General features: G+C 41.0%; 1 protein-coding gene across 1 annotated transcript in view; it reads right to left on the reverse strand.

The window, feature by feature from the left end:
- stx1b (syntaxin 1B) overlaps nt 1-26,276 on the reverse strand; it is a 63,359-nt gene that overhangs the window by 15,446 nt on the left and 21,637 nt on the right. The window contains exons 2-6 of the mRNA XM_008115401.3: nt 9,606-9,680; nt 4,879-4,978; nt 3,054-3,128; nt 2,044-2,117; nt 471-579 (exon numbers count right to left, since the gene is read on the reverse strand). Coding sequence (XP_008113608.1) covers nt 471-579; nt 2,044-2,117; nt 3,054-3,128; nt 4,879-4,978; nt 9,606-9,680 — 433 coding nt within the window. The remainder of the gene's footprint in view (nt 1-470; nt 580-2,043; nt 2,118-3,053; nt 3,129-4,878; nt 4,979-9,605; nt 9,681-26,276) is intronic.

Raw genomic sequence — 26,276 nt, forward strand, 5'->3', positions numbered from 1 at the left:
CCATGCTGCTATACATGCTCACTGAAACTTTCATTATTTATATATTTCACATATTATGAGTATTGATACCCTGTCATTCAACCAAAAAGGCTGCCAAGCTGACTTAGACCCCATCTACACTGCCATATAATCTAGTTTTGGAATTCAAATTAACTGCATTGAACTGGATTATATGATAGTGTAGACTCATATAATCCAGTTTAATGCAGTTAATCTGCATTCTGAAACTAGATTATATAGAAGTGTAGATCCAGTATTAGAAAAGATTTCTTCAAAAGTTTGATTTTATTATTGCTAACAACTTAATTGACTCAGGTTCCATGCCCTTCAGCCAGTGGAGAAGTCTAATGGCATATTCTTGCCTCTCTGGATGGAATGCATTCAATAAGCCATATTTTGAACTTTTGAACATTTTAGATAATACAATGCTGGAATGTTTGCAAGAGAAATGCAATGGCAAGCAAACATACTTATCTCCAGCTGTCTCTGGATACGGTCCTTGCACCGGTCTCGATATTTGGACTGAGTTGTGTTGTATTCTGTCATCACTTCCACAAACTTGCGGGAGAGGGTTGAGTGCTGGCCAATGAAATGGGGGAAAGAGTCAGGTAGGAGGAGAATGGCAGAGAGTGCACTCTTGTTTCAATGCAAGGCCTAATCCTATTGATTATAGGCCTGAAAGGAAATGGGAGGGGAATTCCCATGCAAATTCATGTCACATTTGTGGCAAAGAGCACAACTAAAACTACATATTGATAGACCCTAATCAGAATGGCTTTTGTCTTTTTACAACATTCTCTGTTTCAAAATGCCTTAGATTTTTATAACATCTAAAGTAGGAGAAGTGACTGGGTATGTATCAGATGTGGCATCAAATAGATATAGCAATGGACCCAATAGTAAAGGTAAAGGTTTCCTCTGACATCAAGTCCAGTTTGGAGTGTGGTGCTCATCTCTATTTCTAGTCTGAAGGGCCAGTGTTGTTCATGCCTCCAAGGTCATGTAGGCAGCAAGATGGCATGGAGCGCCATTACCTTCTCATCAGAGTGGTACCTATTGATCTACTCACATTTGCATGTTTTTGAACTGCTAGGTTGGCAGAAGTTGGGGCTAACAGCGGGAGCTCACTCCACTCCCCAGATTCAAACTGCCGTATTAGTGGGCCTAATACAGGTGGGCAAAAGACCTTTGCCAGAAAGGGGAAGAGGCATCCCCTGATTAGAAGAAGGTTTTAACAGGGTTTCAGTACTTAGGAGACTGCTTGGTTACCTTGATTTTTTTTAATTCACCAAAACCTTTCCTCAATGAGCTGGCTAGCAGATTTTTTAAATTATAAAAATATATAATAGCAACCTATATTTTAGAAGAGGCTTACCTTCCCCATGGGGAAGAAGGGAGAAAGCCTCTTCCAAAATGATGCATGCTATGATGCATAACCACCTAATAAAAATGTATGAAAAGTTGTTCCATTTTTAATCATATGTAAGTGCCCTCTTAGAACCCACCCCACTCCCTACATATGAAAGGGAAGCAAAAACGCCTCTTCCAAGATAATGCATATATCATCTAAGAATAACAGCAATACATTGTTTTATTTAGAATTCTTAGGGGTTTTGCTCAGTTTACATGCATACAGACTAGAATAGAGTAGACTAGAATACACTAGAATAGAGCAGTCAACTAGAGCCCATGTGGTCTGCACTTGGGTAGCAGCTGACTCAAGAGAAAAGATGGCTGCCTGGCTAGTGGGAAACAGTCTCAAAGATGCATTATTTCACCATACACTTCTTTCGAGGGGTTTCTATTCAGTCTATTGAATTCTGCAGTTGGTGTATTGTATCAATATTTTGTAAACCATCTGCCCATAATTCAGACTTGGTTTAAAGGATGACACATACAAACATCAATCACAGTTAACAAACTCAAGTTGGTTCATATCAGTTTCATATGACCGAGGCTGTAGAAAAAGGCCAAAGCATTTTTAAAATGAGGAATAGAACACAAAGATAGAAAAATTGAAGCAAATTGTTTCTAATGCCTTACCTGTGTTTTCCGGATCCGTAGATCAGCTGAAGATCGGTTCTGAACCTCTTCCTGCTCAATTCCTTGCTCAATTGCTGGAGAGGTAAAAAGAGTTAAAGAATTAGAGCTGCAGCAAGTATAAAAAAAATACCCAGATTAAAACCTGGAACCTCTGCACTGGGATGGGAGTTATGTGGCCCTCCAGTTGGACTACAGTTTCTAGCATTCTTCACCATTGTTCATATGGGATAGGACTTCAAAGAGTCGGTTCACCAACATATGTAGAACCATATTATTCTAGCTTTGTTTAGTTTACTCCCCTGTTGTATCATGTGATGAGCCACCTAACACCCAGTTAAAATTATGGTGGTGCATTTTCCTTGCTTCAGAATACCTTTTTATATCCAGGCAGCCCTTTGGTTTGCTCTAACTTCATAGGGTCCATATTTTTTTTCCAGATCAGGCTTGTGTTTGCCTGAGCAACAGTTTTGGCCATGCCTGCTGAATCTAAGGGCAGCAAAGGGTTCTCAGATGAAAGAGTTCAGCTCATACAGCAGCTGGGACTGAGGCATAGGCAGGATGAAACAAGAACAATTTTTTGTGAGTGGAAAGTTGAATGCCTCCATGCATAGGATAGGAGCTGGGTATTCACTGGTATTAAAACAAAACACAACATTTCTTTTCAGAGCTACCATACCCAGCCACCCCGGGCACATCACTGCATGGCAACGTAACATCCCTCTTCCAAGATATATGAAGATGGCCACTGGCAGCTGCTGGGAGAAGCCATGAGTGATATAGTTTCACTTCCCACCAAAATCCATGGATGTTCAAGCCCCACTATACAGAATGGTGTAGGAAAATAGTGTTCCTTATATAAAGTGGCAAATGTAACCTTTGTTTTTGGGAATATTTAAAATATATTTTCAAATCATGAATAGCTGAATTTATGGATGCAGAGGGTTGATTGCATATAGCACAAAGAGGAAAACTAGTAGTGCAGTCCACATGGTTGCAACTCCAGTTCTTACCTTTCAACTTAGAGCGCACCTTGTTGGCAGTCTTCTTGATATCAGCTGTAAGATCCTCCAGTTCCTGCTTGGTCTCTAAAAGCAGAACAGACCAAAAAGGAAGGATGTTAAACAGACATCTTGGCTGGTAGTTGAGGTATGGAATATATTTCTCTATCTTACCACAATGAGAAAGCACTGTATGCATTTGCTTATGCATGGCTCTGTAACAGAGGGTGGGCACATAGGATTAGGACCAGAAGAACTTTGATTTTTTTAAATTTTAGAATATATTTGCATATATGTGCAAAAGATATCTTGGAGATGGGACTGAAGTCTAAACTATTTATGTTTCATGTATATCCTATACACATATCCAAAAGATATTCTTATAAAATATTTTAAATAATTTTGTGCATGAAACAAAGTTTGTGTACAGTGTTCCCTCACTACTTCGCAGTTCACTTTTTGCGGTTTTGCGGTTTTTCAATAAACTCTAAAATACTATTATAAATCATAAAAAATTACAATTTACAGTCTAAGGAAGGGAGGAAGGAGAAGCCAAAGAGAGAGAAAAGGAGCTCAAGTGGCAACGGGAGGAGAAGGAGGCGATTTATCAACACACAATTGGTTGATAAAGACTAAAAATAGTGTATAACTACTAAAATAATGTATAAATATTAGAATATAGTATCCCTACTTTGCGGATTTTCACTTATTGCGGGTGGTCCTGGAACCTAACCCCAGCAATAAGTGAGGGAACACTGTATATGGAACAATAAAAAAGCAAAAGTATCCATATTTCAGACTTCATATAGACAATTTTGGAATTTGGAGTATTTTGAATTTCTGGGTAATGGTTGCTCAACCTACAGTAGACAGAGCTGATGTACTAAGCTATATGGACCAGTGACCTGACATGGTATCTGTGATGTCTCATGGGCCTTGTAGTCCTGTTCCTAGTACTATTGTGGCTGACGAGGAGGAAAACCTGGGATTTCCACCGGTTCAGCCAGAATCGGAGCCCCTGCACCTGGAGGATGTTTGCCCTCAAGAAGTCAGCCAAACAAGCCTTGGGCAGAATTCTCGAAAGGACAATTATAATAGAGATAGAGGAGCTAGGGAGGCGAATCGCCGGAGCGCCAGAATCGCAGCCAAACAATTAGTTGATTAGGTCTGCTCCCCTTGGGAAATTCTAAGGAGTCATGCATCTGGACAGAGTTGGGTTTCACTTCTAGTTCTCCAGGGAAAGTGTTCTTCTGGCAGGAAACGAGACCCTATTTAGGTGTTTTGCCGTGAAGGAAACCTTGCGGAGTCAACTCGTCAGCTTGAGGAGAGAGATCGTGTGTGGACTACGCAACTCCAGTTCCTTGTTTCCAGGACCAAGTTCCAAGCCTGCCTTGTTCCCCGGACCTCGCCACGGACCTTTTCTTGCTTCTTGTTTGCCTCGTATCAAGTCTTGTTTTGCCAAGAATCTAGTTGTTTTCCAGCCTTGTTGTCAAGCTCCAATGGACTAAAGGACCTTGTCATCTCCCCACACTATTGCTTGGCATAGTGTGTGTTTCGGTTATTGGATTATAACTTTGGACTTTAATATCACATATTGGACATTGTTTTCCTGGACTATATTTGACCTTTCCTGAAAGGTCTACTTCTGAACTATATTCTTTACTTGTTTTTATTGACTTTATATATTCCTATAATAAAGATATTAGATAGAATCTGGCCTCTGCGCATGGTTATTGGTGTTCTGTAGCCTGGGTCCTGACAGTATCAGACAGTTTCCTAAGTTACTCTGACAGTGTTTTTTACCATGAAAGTATAAGTGGTTTCTGCTTTTACTCACTCTCATCTGGATTTGGGGCAGCCAAGATGGCACTGTGCTGCTTCTTCACCAGTTCCACATCCTCTGAGAGCTTCTCAATGCAGCCACGGATCTCCTCCACCTGGGCAAGAACACAAAGCGGTAGGCGCTGAAACTCACATAGCAGCCAGAGACACCAGTTTCACCCTTAGAGTCTCCACATCCTTGGATTACAGGACAATTTCTCCACCTATCTGAACTCCCCCATAATTTATAGATCTGGGGCGGCCTGGGGCTGCTGGTGATGTTCTAATACTTTTCACACTTTCATAAATAATTTTCTGCTGGTGAAATGTCATCAGTTCCTGAGGCTGAGCACCAGGGGGCATTGCACAGAAAAAAGGATTTGAACCTCAGGCTGACTCTTCCCCGAAACACTCTCCAAGGTCCTGAAACCTGCAGGCTGCTCACACAAAGGCATCACCAAGATTTCTCAGCCAAAGCTCATTTCAAATTATGGCCTGAGTCGAGCTTGAGATTAGAACAGCATGTAAGTACATAATCAGGTGTACGTGGCTGTATGTCTGTTTTGGGGTGCTGCAGGCATTGGCATCCCATTTCTCCCATGGCAGGCATGCCCTGCTTCATGGGGAGCAGGCAGGATGTCAGAAATGTCTCCCTGTAGCCAGATGTGAAATGATAATATGAGTGCTGAGATCCAACTGGGTACTCCAATGGACTTTGCATTGCTGTCATCATTTGACACTTCACTATGGGGACACAGCTATACACTTCTGCCATCCTGCCAGCTCCCCACAAAGCAGGGAATGGCTGTGTGGGAGGTGGAGAGACCTTCAGAGTGACTTCAGGGGGTAGGATTCTCCTCCTCTCCCATGCTAGTTAGGGCTTTTGGGGTTTTTTTACTCACCATGCCTGGAATTGCAAATTTGCTTTTAAATACACACACACACACACACACACACAAATTATTATGGAGCAATGAAAGTGTGGGAGGTGAAATTGTGAGTTTATGTGGAAGTGCGAGTGAAGGACCACAGACTGGGGAATTTGAGCAGGTGCAGGAATGGAGAAACAGCAAGGATGCTCATGCTGGTATGTAGCTGCTATTGGCAATCATGCGAATGCCGAGGAATAGCAGCTTCATTCAACAAAACCCTAAGACTCAGAATCAAATTTTATATGAGATTAAGGTGCCTATTTGCATACATTCAGGTCATACTCAGTTGTGTGAGATATGAAATCAGTGATATAAGTAACTCCATGTATGTTTGGAACTACCACACTGACTAAATCTTTACACTGAAACTTTCCCAGTGCTTGGGAAAGTTGTTTTTGAGACTGCAGCTCTCAAAATCCCCTGGCAGCAAGATTGCTAGATATGCTAGATGGGGATTCAGGGAGTTGAAGCCTTAAAAAGCTTTCCCAAGCTCTGCAAAAAGAAAATCCCAACCCTCTAAAGACTATCAAAACAGTCCCATGTTTGCCTTCCCTTGTCATATTAGTTTGTGCCTCAGTGTTCACAAATTACAAATTTGATGATTGGTTACTCATCAATGAGCAGCTATAACTGAGAACAATTGGACCCCAGGGACTCAGAACAAGAGTTTGCAAGACTACTGAGATGTTTGAATTAAAGCACTATGTAACTGCATTTGATAATTTAACATGAAATGATGCAACTGATGTGGTCATTTGAAGGAGGGTGGGCAGATTCTGCTATTGTGGGCATTGTTTGTTTTAGCCAAACTTGGAATGTGGGGGAAATTTGACTAGACTCTTCTCAGTATGGCTAGTTAGCTCACAAAACTACTACTTCAGTATTATGACATTCTATTTGCATATCGTGAAGGCTAACAACTTTTTTTAATTATGAAGAAGAGAAGAAAACTGAACACCTTAGATCTCTATGTCAGATTTTATAGTCTGTAACCAATGCCTTCAATAATTTCTGCCATGAGAAAGATAAGCAAGCTGGATTTTAACAATGAATAGCACTTGTGAGGCACTACAGACAATACAGTTTTGCAGAAATAGCAAGGTTTCTTTGGAATGGACTGCAGCAATTCTCAAACACTTTTGGCCTTTGTGACCAGACACACAATGGCCTTCACAGCTTTTAGTGTCGAGCATCTCAATGGCTTTCCCAGCTTCCCTAAACTTCCAACACTTGTACATTTATGTAGGCTACAAAGCATCACGAACAAAATGGTCTTCATATTAAGTGCCTTCTATTTGAATATTCATGAGCTTAACTCTGATTTAGAATTAGAACTTAATATAGGCCATGGGTACTCACCACCATCTCCTGCATAAATGTAGCTCCCGAGAAAGAATGAGAAGAGGAGGAATGGGAAAAAAATGGGTGCAGAATAAAGATGTCCAGAATCTGTATCCTTGGTGGCTGGGTTTTTTCTCTGCGATAGTCTGGGTGCCGAAAGTATATTCTGAGGCACAAAAAACCTCTTCATGGTTTCTCATATGCTAATGTGCCTTTAAGTCCACTAATGGTAACCCTATGAATTTCATAGAGTTTTCTTAGGCAAGGAATATCCAGAAGTGGTTTTGCCTGCTCTTTTCTCTGAAATATAGCCTAGTTTTCATCAATAAGTCTCACATCTAAGTACTAGCCAGAGCTGATCCTGCTTAGTTTCCAAAATCAGGTGGGATCAGGTGCCTTTTGGGATATTCAGACTGTATGGTTTCTCATGCTTCACAAAAAACAATAGCATTCACTACTATGAGGTAATGTTCAGGCATAACTGGGCCTGAAGATGAAACCCCAAAGAGATAACATCAAGTACCATGATCTCTCCTTCTCTTTCTCTTTCTCTTTCCTCTTTTCTCTCTCTCTCTCCCCAAACATGCATTTGAAAATAACATGCTTTCCACACAAATTAAAACTGGTTCAAGATACATAATACTTTATTTTGGTGCTAAATTAAAACCTGATGTTGAGGACTTGGCAAGATCATGGTTTGGCTTGCCATTTATCAATTTTCAGATTTTGTTTTATTTCAGCTAATTGTTTTCAAAAATGCTTTAGATTGTCTTATGGCCACTACATTGAGATAATGCTGATATAGTCTGGGTTAGAAATACTCTAAATAAATACATGTTTGCTGTAGAATTGTCTAATTCAATCTGCATCACACTTGAATTGTATGAGTAAAAGAGTACACAGGTGAAGGGAAGGTAAGACAGAACTGAAGCTTTTCTGCTTACTACGTACTTCCTTGCAACCTGTTTCCTGAGTACAGCAGAGAGAAAAACACCTCGGGGTGCTGTGGGAGGGAGACAAACTGTGGACAAGGTTTCTGCTTCACTCCTTTATGTGATTCTGCTCTTCAAATTAGACCTCCACTCTTTTTTTTACAAATGTGAGCAAAGTTTAGCCATGTTTCAAGGCACACACCTGCCACTACATTTCAGGCTTCAGAAAATGTCTGCTATTCCTAGCATTGAAGACTTTGGTGATATCCAAGTGGCCATATGGAGAGGGAACATATACGCTAGCTTCAAAAGACAGAACCAGGGCCCATCAAACTGCAGAATCAAAATGCTATTATTCCACTTCAGCTGTAATGGTTCCATCTTATAGAATCCTGGGATTGGTAGTTTATGGAAGTGCATTTATAATCCTCAGGCAAAGCCACATCAGACTACAAATCCCACAATTCTGTAGGATTGAACCCAGAAAATTAAAGTGGAATAATAGCACTATAACATTCTGTGGATCTTCTGACATAGACATCCACTCAATGAGTAGTTGAAAACACAGCAAAAGTTGTGAAATGGGTCAACTTACATTCTTCTGGGGTATAGAAGACACTAAGCAAAATGAATACTTTCTACCCATTTCTGATTTTTCACTGACAAACAAGACATTAAGGCATTACTCCTACATTACTGAGATGTCATTCCTCGGCTTACAGTTTTCAGAGAGATCTATTACATCTGGATACTGAAGTTCCATTTCACTATTTAAGTAAGCATTTTTTCTCAAACTAGAGAAAGATCACTGAGCCTCATCACTCAAAATGACAAATTCTGATTCTACCTAGGGACATCTCAAAATGTGATGCATGACTTTGTTGACTCAGTATGAGTGGGAAAAGTCTAGCTCATGGATGTTTTTGCAGATAACAGGCCCCTTAGAAATCCTGATAGGTCCACCATGATGAAAAGGGCCCTATTTGGAGGAGGGGCCTAAAATGGTTTTTGTTACTCTTGTAGGTTTCCAGAAGGGATGGTTTGGTTTTGTGCTCAGAGACATTCTGGCCCAACGTATTCCCAAAATGTTAAAAAAATAAAATTGGAAATAGATCAAAAGCCCGTTTGAATTTTGATATCTTACATTTCCAGACCCAATGTGATTCACAGGGAATTATAGTAGCTAAAGGTTGTCCCCTTAGCCTTCCAAAATTGTCACTCCTTGCTTATGGGGGTTATTAATTTGATAGCTTGAGCAAGAAAGTGCTCAAAATAAAATGAGGGTAGCATTAATTTTAGTCTATGTAAAATAGTATTTTACATTTCAGCTGTCAGTTCCTTATCCCTTTGAGAATACATATTACTCCTAAGAAAGGAGTATGTGTAATAACTAGCCTAAGAGAAGTAAGATGTGCTGGAAAATATGCTGATGTATCCAATTTGGGTATTTCAGGTCAGTCGAGGTAATATGTGTCTGTCACAACTACAGCAACTTGACACTCTTCTGCAGAAGGCTTGCACAGCATCCCCCATCTTACCTGTTCAAAGAATTCATCCATAAAATGGTCTCGGTCCACATGCACCACTTCTTCCTCATCGTCACTGTCTTTGGCCTACCAAAACACAACATTGTCAAAGGTTAGAACACTTACATGACTAGTCCACAAAGCTACACTGTCACTTGAATCTTTTTACTCCTTTCAAAGCATACCAAACTCAAAGCTACAATGGGCCACAGTCAAATGTCGCTTCTAGACATCAAGGAGCAAATGGGAGGGTCCATTTATTGAGGAAAGGTGAGAGAGTCCTTAAACACTGGGAGGTTAGGAAGCTGCCTTATACAGTTCGCTGGATTACATATAATCATATATAGAATCATACAGACTCCTAGAGTTGCAAGGAGCCTTATGACCCATCCTCTCACTCTCTGCAGGAACTTGAGTTAAAACATACCAAGCAAGTAGCTGTTCAGTTTCTTTTTAAAGGTATCTGGAGTTGGAAATTCCATCGTGCCTGTAGGCAATTGGTTCCACTCTTATTTATTTATTTATTTATTTATTTATTTACAGCATTTATATTCCGCCCTTCTCACCCCGAAAGGGACTCAGGGCGGATCACATTACACATATAGGCAAACATTCAATGCTTTTTAACATAGAACAAAGACAGACAAACATAGACTCCGAGTGGGCCTCGAACTCATGACCTCCTGGTCAGAGTGATTCATTGCAGTGATTCACTGCAGCTGCTCTCCAGCCTGCGCCACAGCCCGAGCCCTCTTCCACTCTTACCATCAAGAAGTTTCTTCTTATGCATCATTGAAATCTACCTTTTGGCAACTTCAGACCATTACATCTGGTTTTATCCTCTGGGACAGTAGAATGCAAACCTACATGCTCCTCTCTACAAGAGTTCTTTAGAAATACATGCTGATTATGTACTATAAATCCCTGCATGTCTTGGGTCCAAGCTAACCGGAAGACCGTGGTTGATAGTGTAAGCAGTGCAATGCTCCACCTGCACAGTTCCATTCTCTTACCGGTTCCAGAAAGTCATTTAACCAGGAACTGGCAAAAGTTCACTGAAGGTTCTGCTGAGGCTCCTCACTATTTTTGAAAGACATCTTCCTCGTGAAGAGAAGCTATACACAATAAGAAGGCCTTTATAGCAGTTCTGCATTTCCTCAGCACATGACATTTCTGCTTCTTTGTGGGCCACTACTCCCAGTGGGCTTGATGGTCACTCTACCATTACCTCCAAAGCAGAGCTCCATTCAACTTGGAAACTGAGTGTGGGACCTTTGCTTTTTTTCCATGAGAGGATCAGGCTTCTCTAAAGCCATTCATGATGGGATATTACTTTGTGACATACAACCCTAACGTTCAGATTATTTTGAAAGTGATTTTTAAAAAGGAGGATGAGCTGCAAATACATTTTGTTGTTGCTGCTGCTATGTGCTTTCAAGTTGTTTACAACTTATCGTAACCCCTTCACAGGGCAAGGTTTGTGCAGAGAGAGTCGCCTTTGCCTTCCTCTGAGGTCATCTAGTAGTTCAGCATTGTCAAAACTGATTAATAGTGGAAGTAACTTCCCAGGTATTTAGTACCAGAAACAGGTGTAGTACTTTTGGTGTCCGACACTGGCACATGCTACTGCTTTAATATAAGCTTATTGGCGGTAAATGATAGTACAAACTAGATAAGCATTCCAACCCTTTCACTGATAGGGTCTAGCAACCTCTCACAGACAATGGTAGAACTGGATTCCCCACACAAATCCTACCCAGGCTTATCCCTTATCTGGAAATCAACTCAAATCCCCATCACTGAATATATGGGGAGCCCTTGAGCTACAGAGCCCAAGAAAGGTTAATGGAAGATTGGCTCCCAATGGTTGTATAGGGCAGAAACAAAGAAAATCGAAGTGCACAAGCATTATCCATCTCCCAAAATAACTGTAAGAACTGTACAAGCAGATTAGCAACAGAGAGAAAAATCATCCTCCCATTTGGTTCTCTGCCTTCCCCTATCTTTTCCCATCTCAATCTATCAAGCCAATGAAAAAGGTATCCAACAAGGTCACAAATACAGTTTTGTGCCACTGGACATCCGCCTAGTGGAAGAGGCAGAGCTTATTACACCAGGATTCACAGAAAGACGTCTTTCTCAATATACTATGGAGATGTTGAGGATTGAGCTTTGAACCTTCCCTAACTTAGCAGCTTCCCTATCTTCTTGCTATTATCCACCCATCCACTAGAATCTTGTTTCTGTTGCAAATATGCCTGCAACTGTTCCTTTTCTTCCAGCACCATTGTAGCAATAATAATAATAATAATAATAATAATAATAATAATAATACATTTATGCTTCTGCCTACAGACAAAACAATTCCCAGAGTGGCTTACAAAGAAAAACAGGATGACAGTTCTTGTCCCCAGGCTTACAATCTTAGTGTAATACGTGACACACGAGAACTAAGGAATTGGAGAGGAAAGGATTGGGAGGAAGCAAGTTTTCTTGACAACTCGCCAAGCCTCTTATGCTCACTTTATGATTGCTCATATATATTTCTGTAAGAAAACAAAAAAGGAGCCAACTATTTCTTCTTAGCCTATACAAAAATCAGCAATTTATCCCAATAGCTGATGCCATCCACATTACATAAAGATGCATGAGCCTCCTTAAGATATGTTAAGCAATCTGACACACAGATGCCCTAAACACCTTGATTTCAGGAAAGGTTATCTTTGGCCTCCTGTTACCTGGAACCCTTTATATGAAATCTGTGGAAAACTTAGACTCCCATCTAAATATAAGAGTGTGGAATTGACACCTTTGCACAGTTCAATAATCCTCCCATGGGGTAACATGAAGCCAGGAAATTATTGTACACCTATTGAAGATCTTTAAACTTTGCTTCCCTAGGAGATGGAGGACTTGCAGTTGGGAAGCTAGGAATGTACCACCTGCATTCAAGAAGAATAGAGGCTGTGGACCTTCCCTGTTGACAAATGGTGGAGAGCATTATATTTTTAATGCCAAGGCTCATCCCTTCAAAAAAAAGTGAGAGGCTCATGAATACAACACTGCAGCGAACCACATGCCGAGACTGCTCTTTTGCCTCTGGTTAAGAACAAACCCAATCCCTACATCTGGAATTAGAAGCAAAGTGCTTCAGGATACAAAACATGTTGCCTGTAGGCAGGCTCAGCTCTTGGTGAGTTAAAACCTAAGCACTGTCCAAATCCCAAGAAGGAAGAGAGTTAGCAGATTTACCTTCTAGACCTGTCAGAATTATCCCTTCCATGTTTATCTCCATACCCACTTCTCACTCTTGAGGTGAACTGGGGAGCAGGCACAAAGGCCTGTTTTTTCAGAAACGCTTGCAATGTCTTTTTGGAATGAAAGAAAAATCTTGGAGAAACAGTAGTCTGAGCTCTCCTTTTCTAAATCACGTCCATTCTAGAACTGGCGTGATAAGGAGAGACACCAAGACTAGTAGTTTCCCCAAGTACCCTCACTTTCCAGAATAAATGTGTTGTGGCCTAGTCTGGACAAATCAGTAAGCAGATTTATAGCCGTTTGACACCACTTTAACTACCATGGCTCAATCCTTTCGAATTCTAGGATTTGTAAATTGTGAGATTAGAATAGCATTTACCCTTTTTTGTCAAAGAGCTCTGATACCACAGCAAACTACAATGCTCAGAATTCCACAGCATGGAGCCGTGGCAGTTAAAATGGTGCTGAAATGCTAGAATTTTGCAGTGTGAATGGTTTACCAGATTCCAATGGTAGGAGTTAAATGGTATGATTGAATGTTTTTCACATAAGGGGAAAATATTTTTTCCAATTTGAAAAAAATGTTATAAAAGAAAGTATGGCTAAAACCGAAAGTTGTTTTTACGAGCACAGTGTTTGGCTTTTTTGTATGGGGAAAAGTATTAAATCCAGAGTGCCAATGCCCCAGTGTGAAGGTAAAACAGAGGTTTGCCACCCCATATGTGTAAGCCTTAGTATTAAAAAATGAAAGTTGCTGTCAATCTGTCCTCCAAACCTTCATTTTCTATTTGATATCCCATGGTTCCTTGTGCCAACTAGCAGAGCTAAAAGTCCTCTCTTTTCAGTAGAGATGCCACATTTCATCTTATATAAAGGCAGTTCCCCCCAAAACTTGATTTAACCTGAGGCGACAAGACAGAGGAAGATGGTTCAGCCACTTGGAAAGTCCCTCAAGGGGGAGAGCGCATGCCACTTGCGCAGCTTCACAGAGCTGGAGGAGGCTGGCATCTGAAGGGTGCGGAGGCCAACGCAGCATCGAAGAAAGCTGTCCCCTTGCCATGGGTTAAAGGAAATGGAGAAAGGGATTTGGAGGGAGGCAGAAAGCTGGAATTTGGATGGGTGCCTGACTCTGTCTCCTGGAGGGCAGCGTGTGACGAAGCGCTCTCTCATCGCATTCTCCTTTTGTCCAAGGTCACAGCTACCCGAGCTGGAACAGTGACATAATAACACATGCACACAAAAAAAGCAACCACTCACACTCCTATGTGGTGTATTTTGTGGGTGGGTGGGTGAGCACTCATGTGGGTGCCTGCGTGCAGAAACAGAGAGAGGGCAGTACCACATCACTTCAAGAGGCTATCAGATTCCTTTTCTCCTTCCAGGAAAACCATTATCCCCAAAATAACCAGCCCTGGTTGCTGAGGACAAAAAGAAAAACAAAAGAAAACAGCCACAACTTATCCTACAGAGAAGGGTTCGGGCTAGGATAGTTTTCCAGCCCTGGCACTAATGGCCTTAAAAATCCTGTGAAAAGAAGAAGCCCCCAAAGATTTGATGCCTGAGATAGAGGAGTAAATAGTCCCATCCTCTCATATCAAAATACGTACTATCCAAAGCTGGAAGACACACACCCTCATACCAAGGTATATACTATCCAAAGATGAAATAAAAGGACTCAGACACTTCTACTCATTTCTGGCAATAAAAAAAAACAATAATGAAATAAATCAGAGAAATCTCTTTGTGGCCTTTTCACGACACTGAAAATATGCTCCCTGAGGAAGCCACCTCACTGTCCAATGGATGAATCAGACCAGCCAGGGAAATTATAGGAGCAAGTGGCTAGCAGGACACCAAATATAGTCTTCTGACGTGTCCTTCCTCTTTGCAGAAGAAAAGGCAATACGACAGCTAGATATTAAAGAGCTAGAGAGAAAGAGACAGACACACACAGAGAAAACTGAGAATGAGCTAGTGGATACACACTTGCCTATGTGCCATGAAGCTGGAAATCTTCCCCACTATAGTCAAAGAGAAACAAAATATTTCTCCACATGTATAAACTGAGGAAAAGTGACAGCCATGTAGAGAATATAAATGGGCCATGGCAAGATTTTTCATTAATTTCATTTTTTTTCTCAATCACTCAACAAGAAACTCATTTTTTTAGGGTGCATCTACACTGTAGAATTAATACAGTTTGATACTATAGATTCAATGTTATGGAATCCCAGGAGTTGTAGTTTGGTGAGGTAGCAATGGAGAAGGCAACGAAGAAGACAACCAACCTTGCAAAACTAACGCTCATTATTCCATAGCACTGAGTTGCAGCAGTTAAAGTTGTAATTTTACACTGTTGATGCATCCTATACTAGATTCACAAAAGACTGAATGGGAAACCTGGCAAAGTACCACAATTAGAGGCTATCAGAATAGATAACACTCATTTTCAAACAATGCTATAGTGACACTGATTTTGGTTTATATCTTGCTGTTCCTCTGTCATGAAATTCAAAGCAGAATATATTGCACTGCAAAGTATCCTCTTCATCTAAGGAAAGAGCAGAACCCAGCTGGGTTGTGGCTTTCTAGAGGCCATGTGCCAAGACGTCATAGCCCAAACTCAACCAGTCAGTCTCAGCTTTTCAACATATTCATTTATATGCAAGGATTCTATAATGAGTCTATTGGCTCTTCTCATTATTGGCTTGCTGAGCCATATGGCCAGAAGCTCCGCCCAGGCCTGGAGGCTTGCCAAGATGATTTGCTTTGGTGTTCTCTGTTCCTCCCGGCTAGCTCAGGTAATTAACCTACCTTTAAAGCTTAGCATCCTACATTTGCTCATTTGCATCACGAGAGAAGATGCAGGCCAAGGTCATTTCTTTGTGAGAACAGATAACCAGCCTTATTGGGTCAGATGCACAGCTCATCCATCTCTCATAGTTGCAAGATCTAGAAGGTTCAGAGGCAGCCACAGGGTGCTTATGAAGCCATCTATCTACTGTCATTCAGTCGGTGCCTTCTGGCACTCTCAAAATCTGGGAACATTCTGCTCACGATGCTATCTCTTTCTCCCCTTTCCAAGGATTCCAAAAGATGTAGCTGGGAAGAAGGAAAAAGGCTATCCAAATGACCAGAGGAATGGAATCTGTCTATTTATCAATCACATTGTCATTCCATCCTTAGTTCAAAGAGTACAAAAGGTCAGTATACATAAAGATAAGCATATTTTTCTTAAATTGAGCCTTTGAAATGGGTGACAATGAGATGTGGTGTGTTCAAGGCCACCATCAGAGAGAGGACTCAATCCTAGGCCTCTGCAATCTATGTTTGCTTCACATGTGCTTAAACAGGATTCGGCATTTGTAGTTACTCACATATAGCCAGAACTTACACAAGTTGCTTTTTTCAACTGCAGTTTCTAGAAAACTCCCAAGTAGACCCCTATCAGAAAAAAGTAACAATTCAAAGTCGTGCGGATAATAAGGATATTTTTCAGGAGATCTTGCTGGCCACACGATCAGGCAATAACAACGCAGGCTCTTCGACTTGAAAATGGAGAAAAAGCACCTCCCAGAAGCCAGAGATGAGTCTGACTCCAGAAGCCGGAAATGAAAAGAGAAACTTTGCCTTTGTTTGTGTTTGTGTGTCTCACTGTATCTGTGATTGTAAGGACATTAAATGTTTACCTATGTATGTAAATACTGTAATCCGCTCTGAGTCCCCTAGGTGAGAAGGGCAGAATATAAATAACGTGTATTATTGTTATTAATTTTAAAATGACTAAAAACATTTTTAGGATTCTCCAGCTCAGTTTTCACTTAAAACAAGGCAGGAGCCCTAAAACCCAAATTCCCTCATACAAATAAAAGAGGAGGGGGAAAGGGAAAGTAAAAACTAAGTACGTAATCTCTTATGACTTCTGGATTACAGACAGCTTTCCATATCCACAGATTTTGCAGTCATGGATTCAATCATCCATGACTTGAAAATATTTTTTTAAAATTCCAAATGTTGATTTTGATTTATTTGAAATGTATCATTTTACTACCACACTGTATACGATACGACTATAGCATCCATAGATTTTGGTATCTACTGTATTCCTGGATCCAAACCCCAGCACTGTTATCAACAGGATTTATTAATTGCATTTCCAGGCCTAATATGGTTTATGAAGAGGGGCTTGTTGTGAAATAGCAGTCCTTAGTCTGTTTGGGGTTGCCCACCATATCCTATCAGAGCAAAAGCCCCATCCTGCCAGGTAGAACAGAGCTAAGAAGCCATTCAGCCTTCCAAACAGCTTGCTTACCAACTATTCATATTTGATTGGCAGTCTCCCCATTTGCACTGGGTCCCTTGTAAATCTGTTTACACACTAGATTGGATGCTCACCCTTCCCTCATCTCAATATGAGGACTTTCCCAGGGTTGCCCTTGCAGTGTGACTGGCTGCTTTCAATTCCCTCATTTACATGCCTGAAAGCCTCACACCACAATTCTCCTTCAAGTGTGATTGGTTCTTTGGCCAGCCAGGCTGTGTCGATCCAGAGTGACTAAGCTGCTTTCCAGCCAGTGAGATAGCAATACAACAGCGATCAGGTACTGGTTTGGATGCACAAGGAGTTAAAATGGATTGTGTCTGTCTGTTCATATAGAGGGGCAATTGTCAACCTTTGTTTCTCCAGATTTCTTGAACCTCCGTTCCAGAATCCATCACCATTGGCTGAACTGGTGGAGGCTTCTGGAGCTGAAGTACAAAATAGCTGCAGGAGCAAAGGTTGAGAACCTTAGAAGTTGATCAAGGACCACAGAGACTTGGCAATGGGCCACGGAAAGATCCATGATTGGGCTCCCCTCTGGTCTTCCCGAAAACCAAATATGTTACGACTGCTAGTACAGCATAGTAGTTCTGGCCCGAAGTTATATCTGGTGTTTTGCCATATCTGAATCATACTAATGTTGCTGCATACAGACTTGGATATGTTGATATTTAGCAACAAACATCATATTTTGTATATATCATTTTTTGTTTTTTCGCTCTCCACGACCCCAGAAGTCAGAGTCCTGGTCTTTTGCTTCCCTCCTTCAGCTTTGAAGGTGATGCACCACATAAAGCGGCCACGCTTCTACTTCCAAGGACTTGAACAATGGCATCTTTTAAAAATAAACTGCCATTGTGAGCAAAAAATCAACAGGTGAAGCTTTTCCTCTTCATCTGTGTGCCTGCACTTTGCAGAGAGCTACTGACCATGTGACTCGTCACAGAGTTTCTGGCAGTTTTTTTTAAAGCAGAAACAGTAAAGTTATGACTATGATATTGTCAACTTCTGAGTAGAGAATGGTGTGTCACCCCACCATTTCAGGATCAGGTCCCAACTCCAAGGACATACTTTAAAGTCAAGATTCATGAGATCTATCACGTGAGGATGGAAAGAGCTAGTAGGATATGGGTAAAAGCACAAAGGCTGGTTGGAGCCAATTCCCAACCCCAAGAGAAACCTAATGAGCAAAGACTGAGATTTAGGTCTTTGTGTACAGGCTAATTTGGATTAATGGATTACAAACCAAGTCTTAAATCAGAAAACTAGGTTTTGCAGTTTCTATAGACTGTGTTTCCCTTATCCAGAAATCTAAAATCCTCCAAATCCATCCACTCGGCAGGCTGAGATACTGACATCCTTGTTTCCAAATAGTTCAACATACCCTAACTTTAATTTATGCACAAAATTATTTTAAAGTATTTTGTATAAAATAACCTTCAGGCTATGTATATAAAACAACTTATTTTTGTGTTTAGACATGGGTCCCACCTCCTGAGTATGGCATTATATACAATACGTGCAAATATTCCAAAACAATTTTAAAAATCAGAAATCCAAATCACTTCTGGTTTCAAGCATTTTAGATAAGGGACACGAAACCTATAAAACCTCAAGCTCTTAGAAAAGGAGACAAAAGCATTACAAGGTGGACAATAACCTGGTAGTCAGTTTTCTATAGCCCTAGCAAACTTTACTTAAGCATTGTCAGGTTTCTTCAGACATGGAATGTGGATGAGCCAGGATCAAGGAGGTTCTAACTTTAGTTGAAGGGACTAAAGCCCAGGAAAAACAATGGGAAGGAGAAAAGACTCCACAGAGTGCCAGGCAAACAGTCCCTTGATATATAGTACAGCCATGCCAGCTGATTTGGAATCTATAGAGATTAGTATAATGAGTATTATTCTTGCACATATATGGCAGCGGCAACAGATAGCAAGCAATTGCTATGTTCAGCGTCCCCGGCTTCCACTCCATTCCCCTGGCTGACTGAGGAGAACCCAGCATTCAAAATAACAGGCTAAAAAAAGACACAGCTGCCCAAATACAGAGCCACTTAGTTTAATGGCTTATGTACACCCACCCCCAATCTTCTCCCTGGGCCTGCCTTGTCCCGCACCCTCTGGCCTTTACAAATCCCGTGATTCCTTCCTACGTCTGAGGATACATTGAGAGGTTTATGTCATATGGCCAATTCCCTTGCTTACCATCCTCAGCCTCAGTCTTCACTTACAGCCAAGCAATCCTGCACGGTTTTTGCAAAGATGAGGAAATTGCAATACCGAGGGACTCTACCAATCTAATGGGAAGCGTCAACTACCCTCTCCCTCCTGCCGCAAATTATAATCCTGTACACACTTGAGGTGGATGCTTATTGGAACATCTAGCAGGCATCTAGACACAGACAAGCAAGATATCCTCATTAAAGCAAGTTCTCTGCCTGCACGTTCTTTGACAGGTTTCTGACAGCAATGGTGGAACAACTATCTTTAAAACAGCAATGGCAACAAGAAGGGAGACAAAGATGCAAGGCAATGAAAACAAAGGCAGAATGAGAATTGGTATGGGGGTGGAGGCAGTGGTAGAATCCTGCTCATGCCAAAAGGTTGAAAAATTAGTTTGGTTTCCCCCAGTACTTCTTTTCCCCATCATCAGGTTCTCCTGAGGACCTCTTGAAGACAGAATAGCATAGAGATGGCAGGTTCATCTGTCTACATCTTGCCACCAGGATCTGGTTACTGTGTGGCAGAAATGTTCACAGCACATTACTTTGGACACACCAAAAATAGCCAATTGGCAAGATGTTTCAATGCCCAGAATGGAGACTCAATTAACATATCCTTGGACTGGATGATGATTGTGATGGTGATAAATTAAATAGCCGAACGTTTGCCTATCTTTAATAATGCTCCAAACTGATAGACAGTGACAACTGTTACACAGTACTCAGGACAAGTAGTAAGGCTGGCTCTGGATCCTAGAAAACATTTTTCATCATGTAGTTGGTTCTTCTTTACCAGATTTGCCATTATTTTAATGCCCAAGCCTTTCTTATTATTTAGTCTTCCTTTAATCCACTGTTTCAGAGAACCTTGGTTTTTTATTGAGGTTCACTGGAATTTATAGAACATGCCTCGTCTGGACAATTTCTCAGTCCTTTCTAATGCAGCAATTTTGTTCTGTTTTAGGATGAGAAAATACAGAACTACTTTCAGTCAGAAGCTTTTCAAAGAGCATTTGATGCTCTGGAATGTGGTAGTCAGCTCTATTCTTTTAAAATACTGTATTAATATGCATGAAATTAACGTGTGATTGTTCGTTTTGATATCAATAAGAAATATTTTCTGAAAGGGCAGGTCACCCACTACAACTCAACTTCTTCCTGCCATAGGCAGTTCCTAAGGTGTCTGGAGCACATCCTCAATTCACACTGGGTGAATATTTGGGTTAAGAGGTCTGATCCCTTTAACCCCAATCCCTACAGTTTAAAGCTAGAAACCTTTTACCTACAAGTACTGCCCTTATGACCTATAGCCAAGACCTTGGAGGGCAGGTGGTACAAAAAGATTCCATAAAGGTAGAAAATTAGGACATTGTGATTTAAACAAAACACAAGCACTCATATGTTGAAAACATACTATGCAGGACACCTAGAAGGATGCCTTTGTGTGCTATCTAGATATTTCTGAGCCAGGTCAAAAGGTAATGTTTTCCAGATTAAGCTGTGCTTTCCTTCTACAGTGTATATTGAGCCAATTACCTCCCATTGTATAGTGTCGCCTTTGATCAGGAATCTATCCTTTTGCAAGTGATCTGTGTAGTTATTCTTGGAGGCTTGATGGTGTGTGTCTGTGTGCAAACAAATAAACAAACAAAAAACCCAGCTGCAGCTTCAGCCACCTTATCCTCCCTATTCCTCTCCCTGCGTTTAAAACTATATGTTATCATGTATTTCCAGATTCTGCAAGCACCTGATGTGGGACTTGATATCACACTAGATCAAAGCGCTTGTTGTGACAGATTGTGCACACTAGGGTGCACGACAGCACACTTGTAGAGCGTGCAATTGCAAGCTTTCCTTTCTATGTCTTAGGAAGAATAGGACTGTCTGAGTGTGAAATAGGGCATTCATGGAATATGCATATTTGGATTTCTCCATCTCAAAGAGAATGTATATCAATGATGGTATGCAGGAAAAGGGCATCTGGCTGCCATTTTTCACATAATTCACTTGTATGTTTGGTGCTTGATTTCTAAAGGGAGACATACTAAAGACTCAAACTTTCCTCTGGAAGCTTCATAGATAACGCTGAATATACAGATGGCTTGGGGAAAAGAAATGGGCATTCTGTACATGCTCAGGGCACTCTTTCATACTGGCAACCAATTCAGAAAATGGAAAACAGGAATGTGCATGGAAGCACAGACACAGAGATGAAAGGTAGGCAAACATGTGTTACTTTTCACCTTTCCTCTTAAAATTTGCTCCAAATTTGAGCCCATTAAAATACAACATGGTTTGCTTTGTGGTTGCTAGGCAGAGCAGTTATGCCAAAAGTGGGGCTGAAAATTGTAGCAAAAGTTGTTGTCACAAAAACATTAAGAAGTCCTAATATTATTGCCTGTATCTCCCAGAATGAAGGGGCACTGGGAGCGTGTATGAAGGGTTGCCACATTACCTAATGTAAACCTATCTCTTAGCCTTTCCTTTCTAACATCTCTCCCTCTCTCAGATAAAGGATAGAGAGTTTAGGGAACCACAGAGATATGGAACATTATCATATAAAATTATGACTAATTATTATTCACTGTCATTTCAGTGTTGCACGACAAAAGCTAACGCCTACAAACTGGTCTGAAATCAATACCTTGGTTGCAATTAAGCACTGTCTCTGTGCACAAGAGGAATATAGCCTTCTTAAACCAGCAAGCCCGGACTGCACGTCACCTCTCACCCCAGCCCAGCCTCCTGCCTGCAGTCCATAAACCACCCTAGTTGACATGAGTTATGCCTTTTGTTGGAAATTGGAAAAAAAATAAGAGAGAAAGAATGAGCGATACAGCAAGCAAGCCCACGTCTGTCTCCACCACTCACACAATTGTTCCTGCATTGCAGCTGTTTGGGGAAGGGAATGCAGGTATGGAGAAAAGCAGTGTTTGAGACATATACGCACCCTGTGCGAATACGAGCTCCCACAATCTCAAGAGGCAAATCCCACTTCTAGCTACTTCAGGCTTCCCTTAAAGGAGGGGAGGGAAAGAAAAACCATGGAGCAAACTCTCCCACCTCAAAATGCCTGATCATTTGGGTGCAGATGGAGAGAGAGAAGACAGATGGACCCAGTGGAACTATGGAGAGCTGGAGACAGAGAGGTATTTATGAGGATGGATCGGGCTGAGAAATATTTACTAGTGGATTGATGGATAGATGAGCTGGAAGACAGACAAATATGAAAGGTATAAATAATGAGTGAGACAGCAATATTTAAACAAGGATGAGAACGAAAGGAAGACTTAGAGAAAAGATGAGGAAGGGGTTTCCAATCCTAAACACCCTTACAAATGAGTAAACACACAAACATAAATAAAGATGCACAAAGGGGACATGCAACAATAGGTGTGCAGTCCTTGTGATTTCAATCGGTCAACTATGACCCATTCCAAGAGACACCATGCCAAGCCCAACCCAAAACACCAATTTTCTGTCCCTTTCCAGTACCACAAAGCAGCCAGCATTCCATGCCACTGAGCATCCTAAATACTCACTGTGCTATTTTTAGGGGGAAATGGTTGCCCCTAGGGGTTTTAGAAGTATTTTGATCTTTCTACAAACCTCAGGACTCTTTCCCTAGCTACCTCTGATATCACCTTCTTGTGCATAGATGGTGCCATTCTGGCTACATGAGAATCCATACTTGAAGAACAAATTCACTAACATAAAAAACATGAAATGTAGGAGACAATTGCACAGTGTGAGTGCATGGTGTGATGGATGGAAAGACAGATAATGAGACTGCGAGCAGATAGGACTCTATGCAATAACTAATGAATGGAAGGAAAGCAGATAAGGGAAAGGATGCATAGAGGAACAGACAGACATGCAGATTTGCTTAAGCAAGAATGATTTATATAGGATTTAGATCTTACGGTTTAGATTGAGTCAGGTATTTTTCAAGAATCTTAATCCTAGAATATGCCCAGGATTATTTTCAGTTCGAGCCTCAGAATACACAACATTCTCATAAAGAAGAATTGTTCCTGTGCCTTTTTCTTGCTATTGAGTGATTCCATCCTCATGAAATCAAAAGCAAGTGTTCTCTATCACAGTATGCTTTCGAGCAGTGGTTCCCAACCTTTGGTCTGCATCAGCTCTAGATTATTAAATATGATTTTCTGTGGGCAAGCAGACGGCAACTAGTGAATGGTATATGTTTCGTATCAGAAACTGAAGCTGATGTGGTCTATGCAATGCAATTTTCTGAAGCAACACCCCAAATAACCAAACCAAATCTAAAGTTAACCAAAAACTGATTCATAACCCTTTTGGTACTAACATTGGAGAGTGGTTCCTGGTAAAGTGGTCCCTGGTCAAAAAATGGTTGGGAACCACTGCTTTAGAGGCACACTAGAACCCCAATTTCCCTTTGTCATTAAAAGTGAAGCAACCTGCTTCACTGGGCATCATGAGATGTCATGGAAAACAAATGAGGGCAAGAATAGTGTCTGAATCACCATGATTTGTGGGGGGAGGGGGGTACTATTTGGGCTTTTACGTCAGTAACCAAAATGTTTTGGGTAAAACCTGGAATATTGGTATAAGGTGCACCCAATTTTGCACAAACTAGAATGACACACACACACAGGTATGTAGGTATCTGTAACTATATTCCATAGCCATATAGTCAATATTGTCTGTTTAAACACTCTTGTTCTGGAATAATAGTCTGCCATTTAATTGACAAATTCATCAAGGAAATTTAAGCAAATCACTCTGATCAAATTCAATGTTATTATCCACTTAATAATAAATAAATGCTGATTCTCACCATTAGATAGCATTGGCAGTTCCTTTCCATTCTATCTGGAACACAGAATATCCAAAGAGCTTCCAAAAGCCACTTGACTGGCCTTAATTCCCAGCCTGGCCAATTTGAAATTTGTTGCTACTGGTTAATAGGATGAACCCACCCTGCACCAGTTTTAATCAATAAAATCTTGAATTGATTAATCTCCCTATCAAACCGATTAAAGCTGGGAGTCCTAGAGATAATGCTATTATACACAGCTCTCTATAACAAGCTAGAGTATATGAATGTCTCTATTATTGGGGGGGGGGGGGGGTTGATATTCTGAAACATATTTGTCAATTATCTGTTTTTGCTTTCAGAGGTCTCTTTGCCCCTCCATGAACCCAAAGGATGTTGAATTTAGTATACCAAAGGAGGCTGTCTAGAGAGCAAAGCGCTATTGCAGGGGAGGAGGGGGGACAGAAGACAAAGAGAGAGAATCAGATTACAAATTCAAATGCAAGACATCTGGATAATGGAGCCAGGGTGAATATAGATGAACAGAGTTTAGAGGATTTAATCGTAATGTTTTGTAATTTGTAATATTTACAGTAAATAACTCAATATAAAGTGGCAGCATTTGACATATTTTCCCCCTCTTGGCATTTCCAGATTAAAGAGAGTAGAGTTATTACAGAATAATTCCCTGGATTTTGCAAGGTTTTTTACTACCCCAGGCTTCTTGGATCTGTGTACGGACTCTTCCAAATGTTTTGTCTTCCAAGGTGGCATTGTGGTCTGCAAGGCGAATTTTATTCTCTAAGGGTACATCTACAACAGATATGGGCAAACTTCAGCTCTCCAGGTGTTTTTGACTTCAACTCCCACAATTCCTAACAACCTCAGGCCCTTTCCTTTTTCCCCTCAGCCGCTTAAGCTTAAGGGCTGAGGGGGAAAAGGAAGGGGCCTGAGGCTGTTAGGAATTGTGGGAGTCGCAATCTAAAACAATTGGAGGACCGATGTTGGCCCATGCCTGATCTACACTGTAGAATTGAAACAGTTTCACATCACTTTGGCAGTGAAGGCTAAAGAGTTTGTACAATTACAATTCCCATGATTCCATAGCATTGAACCATGACAGTTAAAGTGGGGTAAAACTGCATTAATTCTACAGTGTAGATACACCCTATATCTTTAAAAAAAATCTTAAGAGCTGTTACAGTGCAAAAGTGTCATTCCATTGAAGCAGTAATGAACTGTAACTCTAAAAAAATAAAAAGAGAGAAAAAAACCAGAGTTTTTTTGATCCAAGACATCTAGAAATTCAAAAGGATCTCACTTGAGTGTAGGAATATAAAATGTTGCAGCTAGAGCCAAGAATTGCCAAAAAGAAAAAAGTCCGGCACAAGAGATATATCATTTGAATGATAAAAAAACAACCAATGCCTCCACCTCCAACAACTTTCCAATAGACTTGCAACAATGGTCTGGGCTTGACAGTTTGAAGCCCAGGTCAGGGTGAGCTCCTGACCTTTAGCCCAGCTTCCGCCTACCTAGCGGTTTGAAAACAAAATGTGAGTAGATAAATAGGGACCGCTTAAAAGCAGAGAGGTATTAAGGAACCCATAGGGAAAGGCCGGCAATTCGATCAAAAAAGGAGGAAGTTACAAACAAAGCTCTTTGACAGGGAGATGGAGCGACAGCTCGTTTCTGTGGCCGGAACCAAGCACAAGTCTCCAAAAAGCTTATATATCTATCTATCTATGTTCAAGGCCCCTGGTGGTACAGTGTGTTAAAGCGCTGAGCTGCTGAACTTGCGGACCAAAAGGTGCCAGGTTCAAATCCCAGGAGCGGAATGAGCGCCCGCTGTTAGCCCCAGCTCCTGCCAACCTAGCAGTTCGAAAACATGCAAATGTGAGTAGATCAATAGGTACCGCTCTGGCGGGAAGGTAATGGCACTCCATTCAGTCATGCCGGCCACATGATCTTGAAAGTGTCTATGGACAACGCCAGCTCTTTGGCTTAGAAATGGAGATGAGCACTAACGTCAGGGGGAAAACCTTTAACTTTACCTCTATGTTCAAACATCTGTCTTAT

The sequence above is a fragment of the Anolis carolinensis genome, chromosome 6 (genome assembly GCF_035594765.1).
Source record: "Anolis carolinensis isolate JA03-04 chromosome 6, rAnoCar3.1.pri, whole genome shotgun sequence".
Lineage (NCBI taxonomy): Eukaryota > Metazoa > Chordata > Lepidosauria > Squamata > Dactyloidae > Anolis > Anolis carolinensis.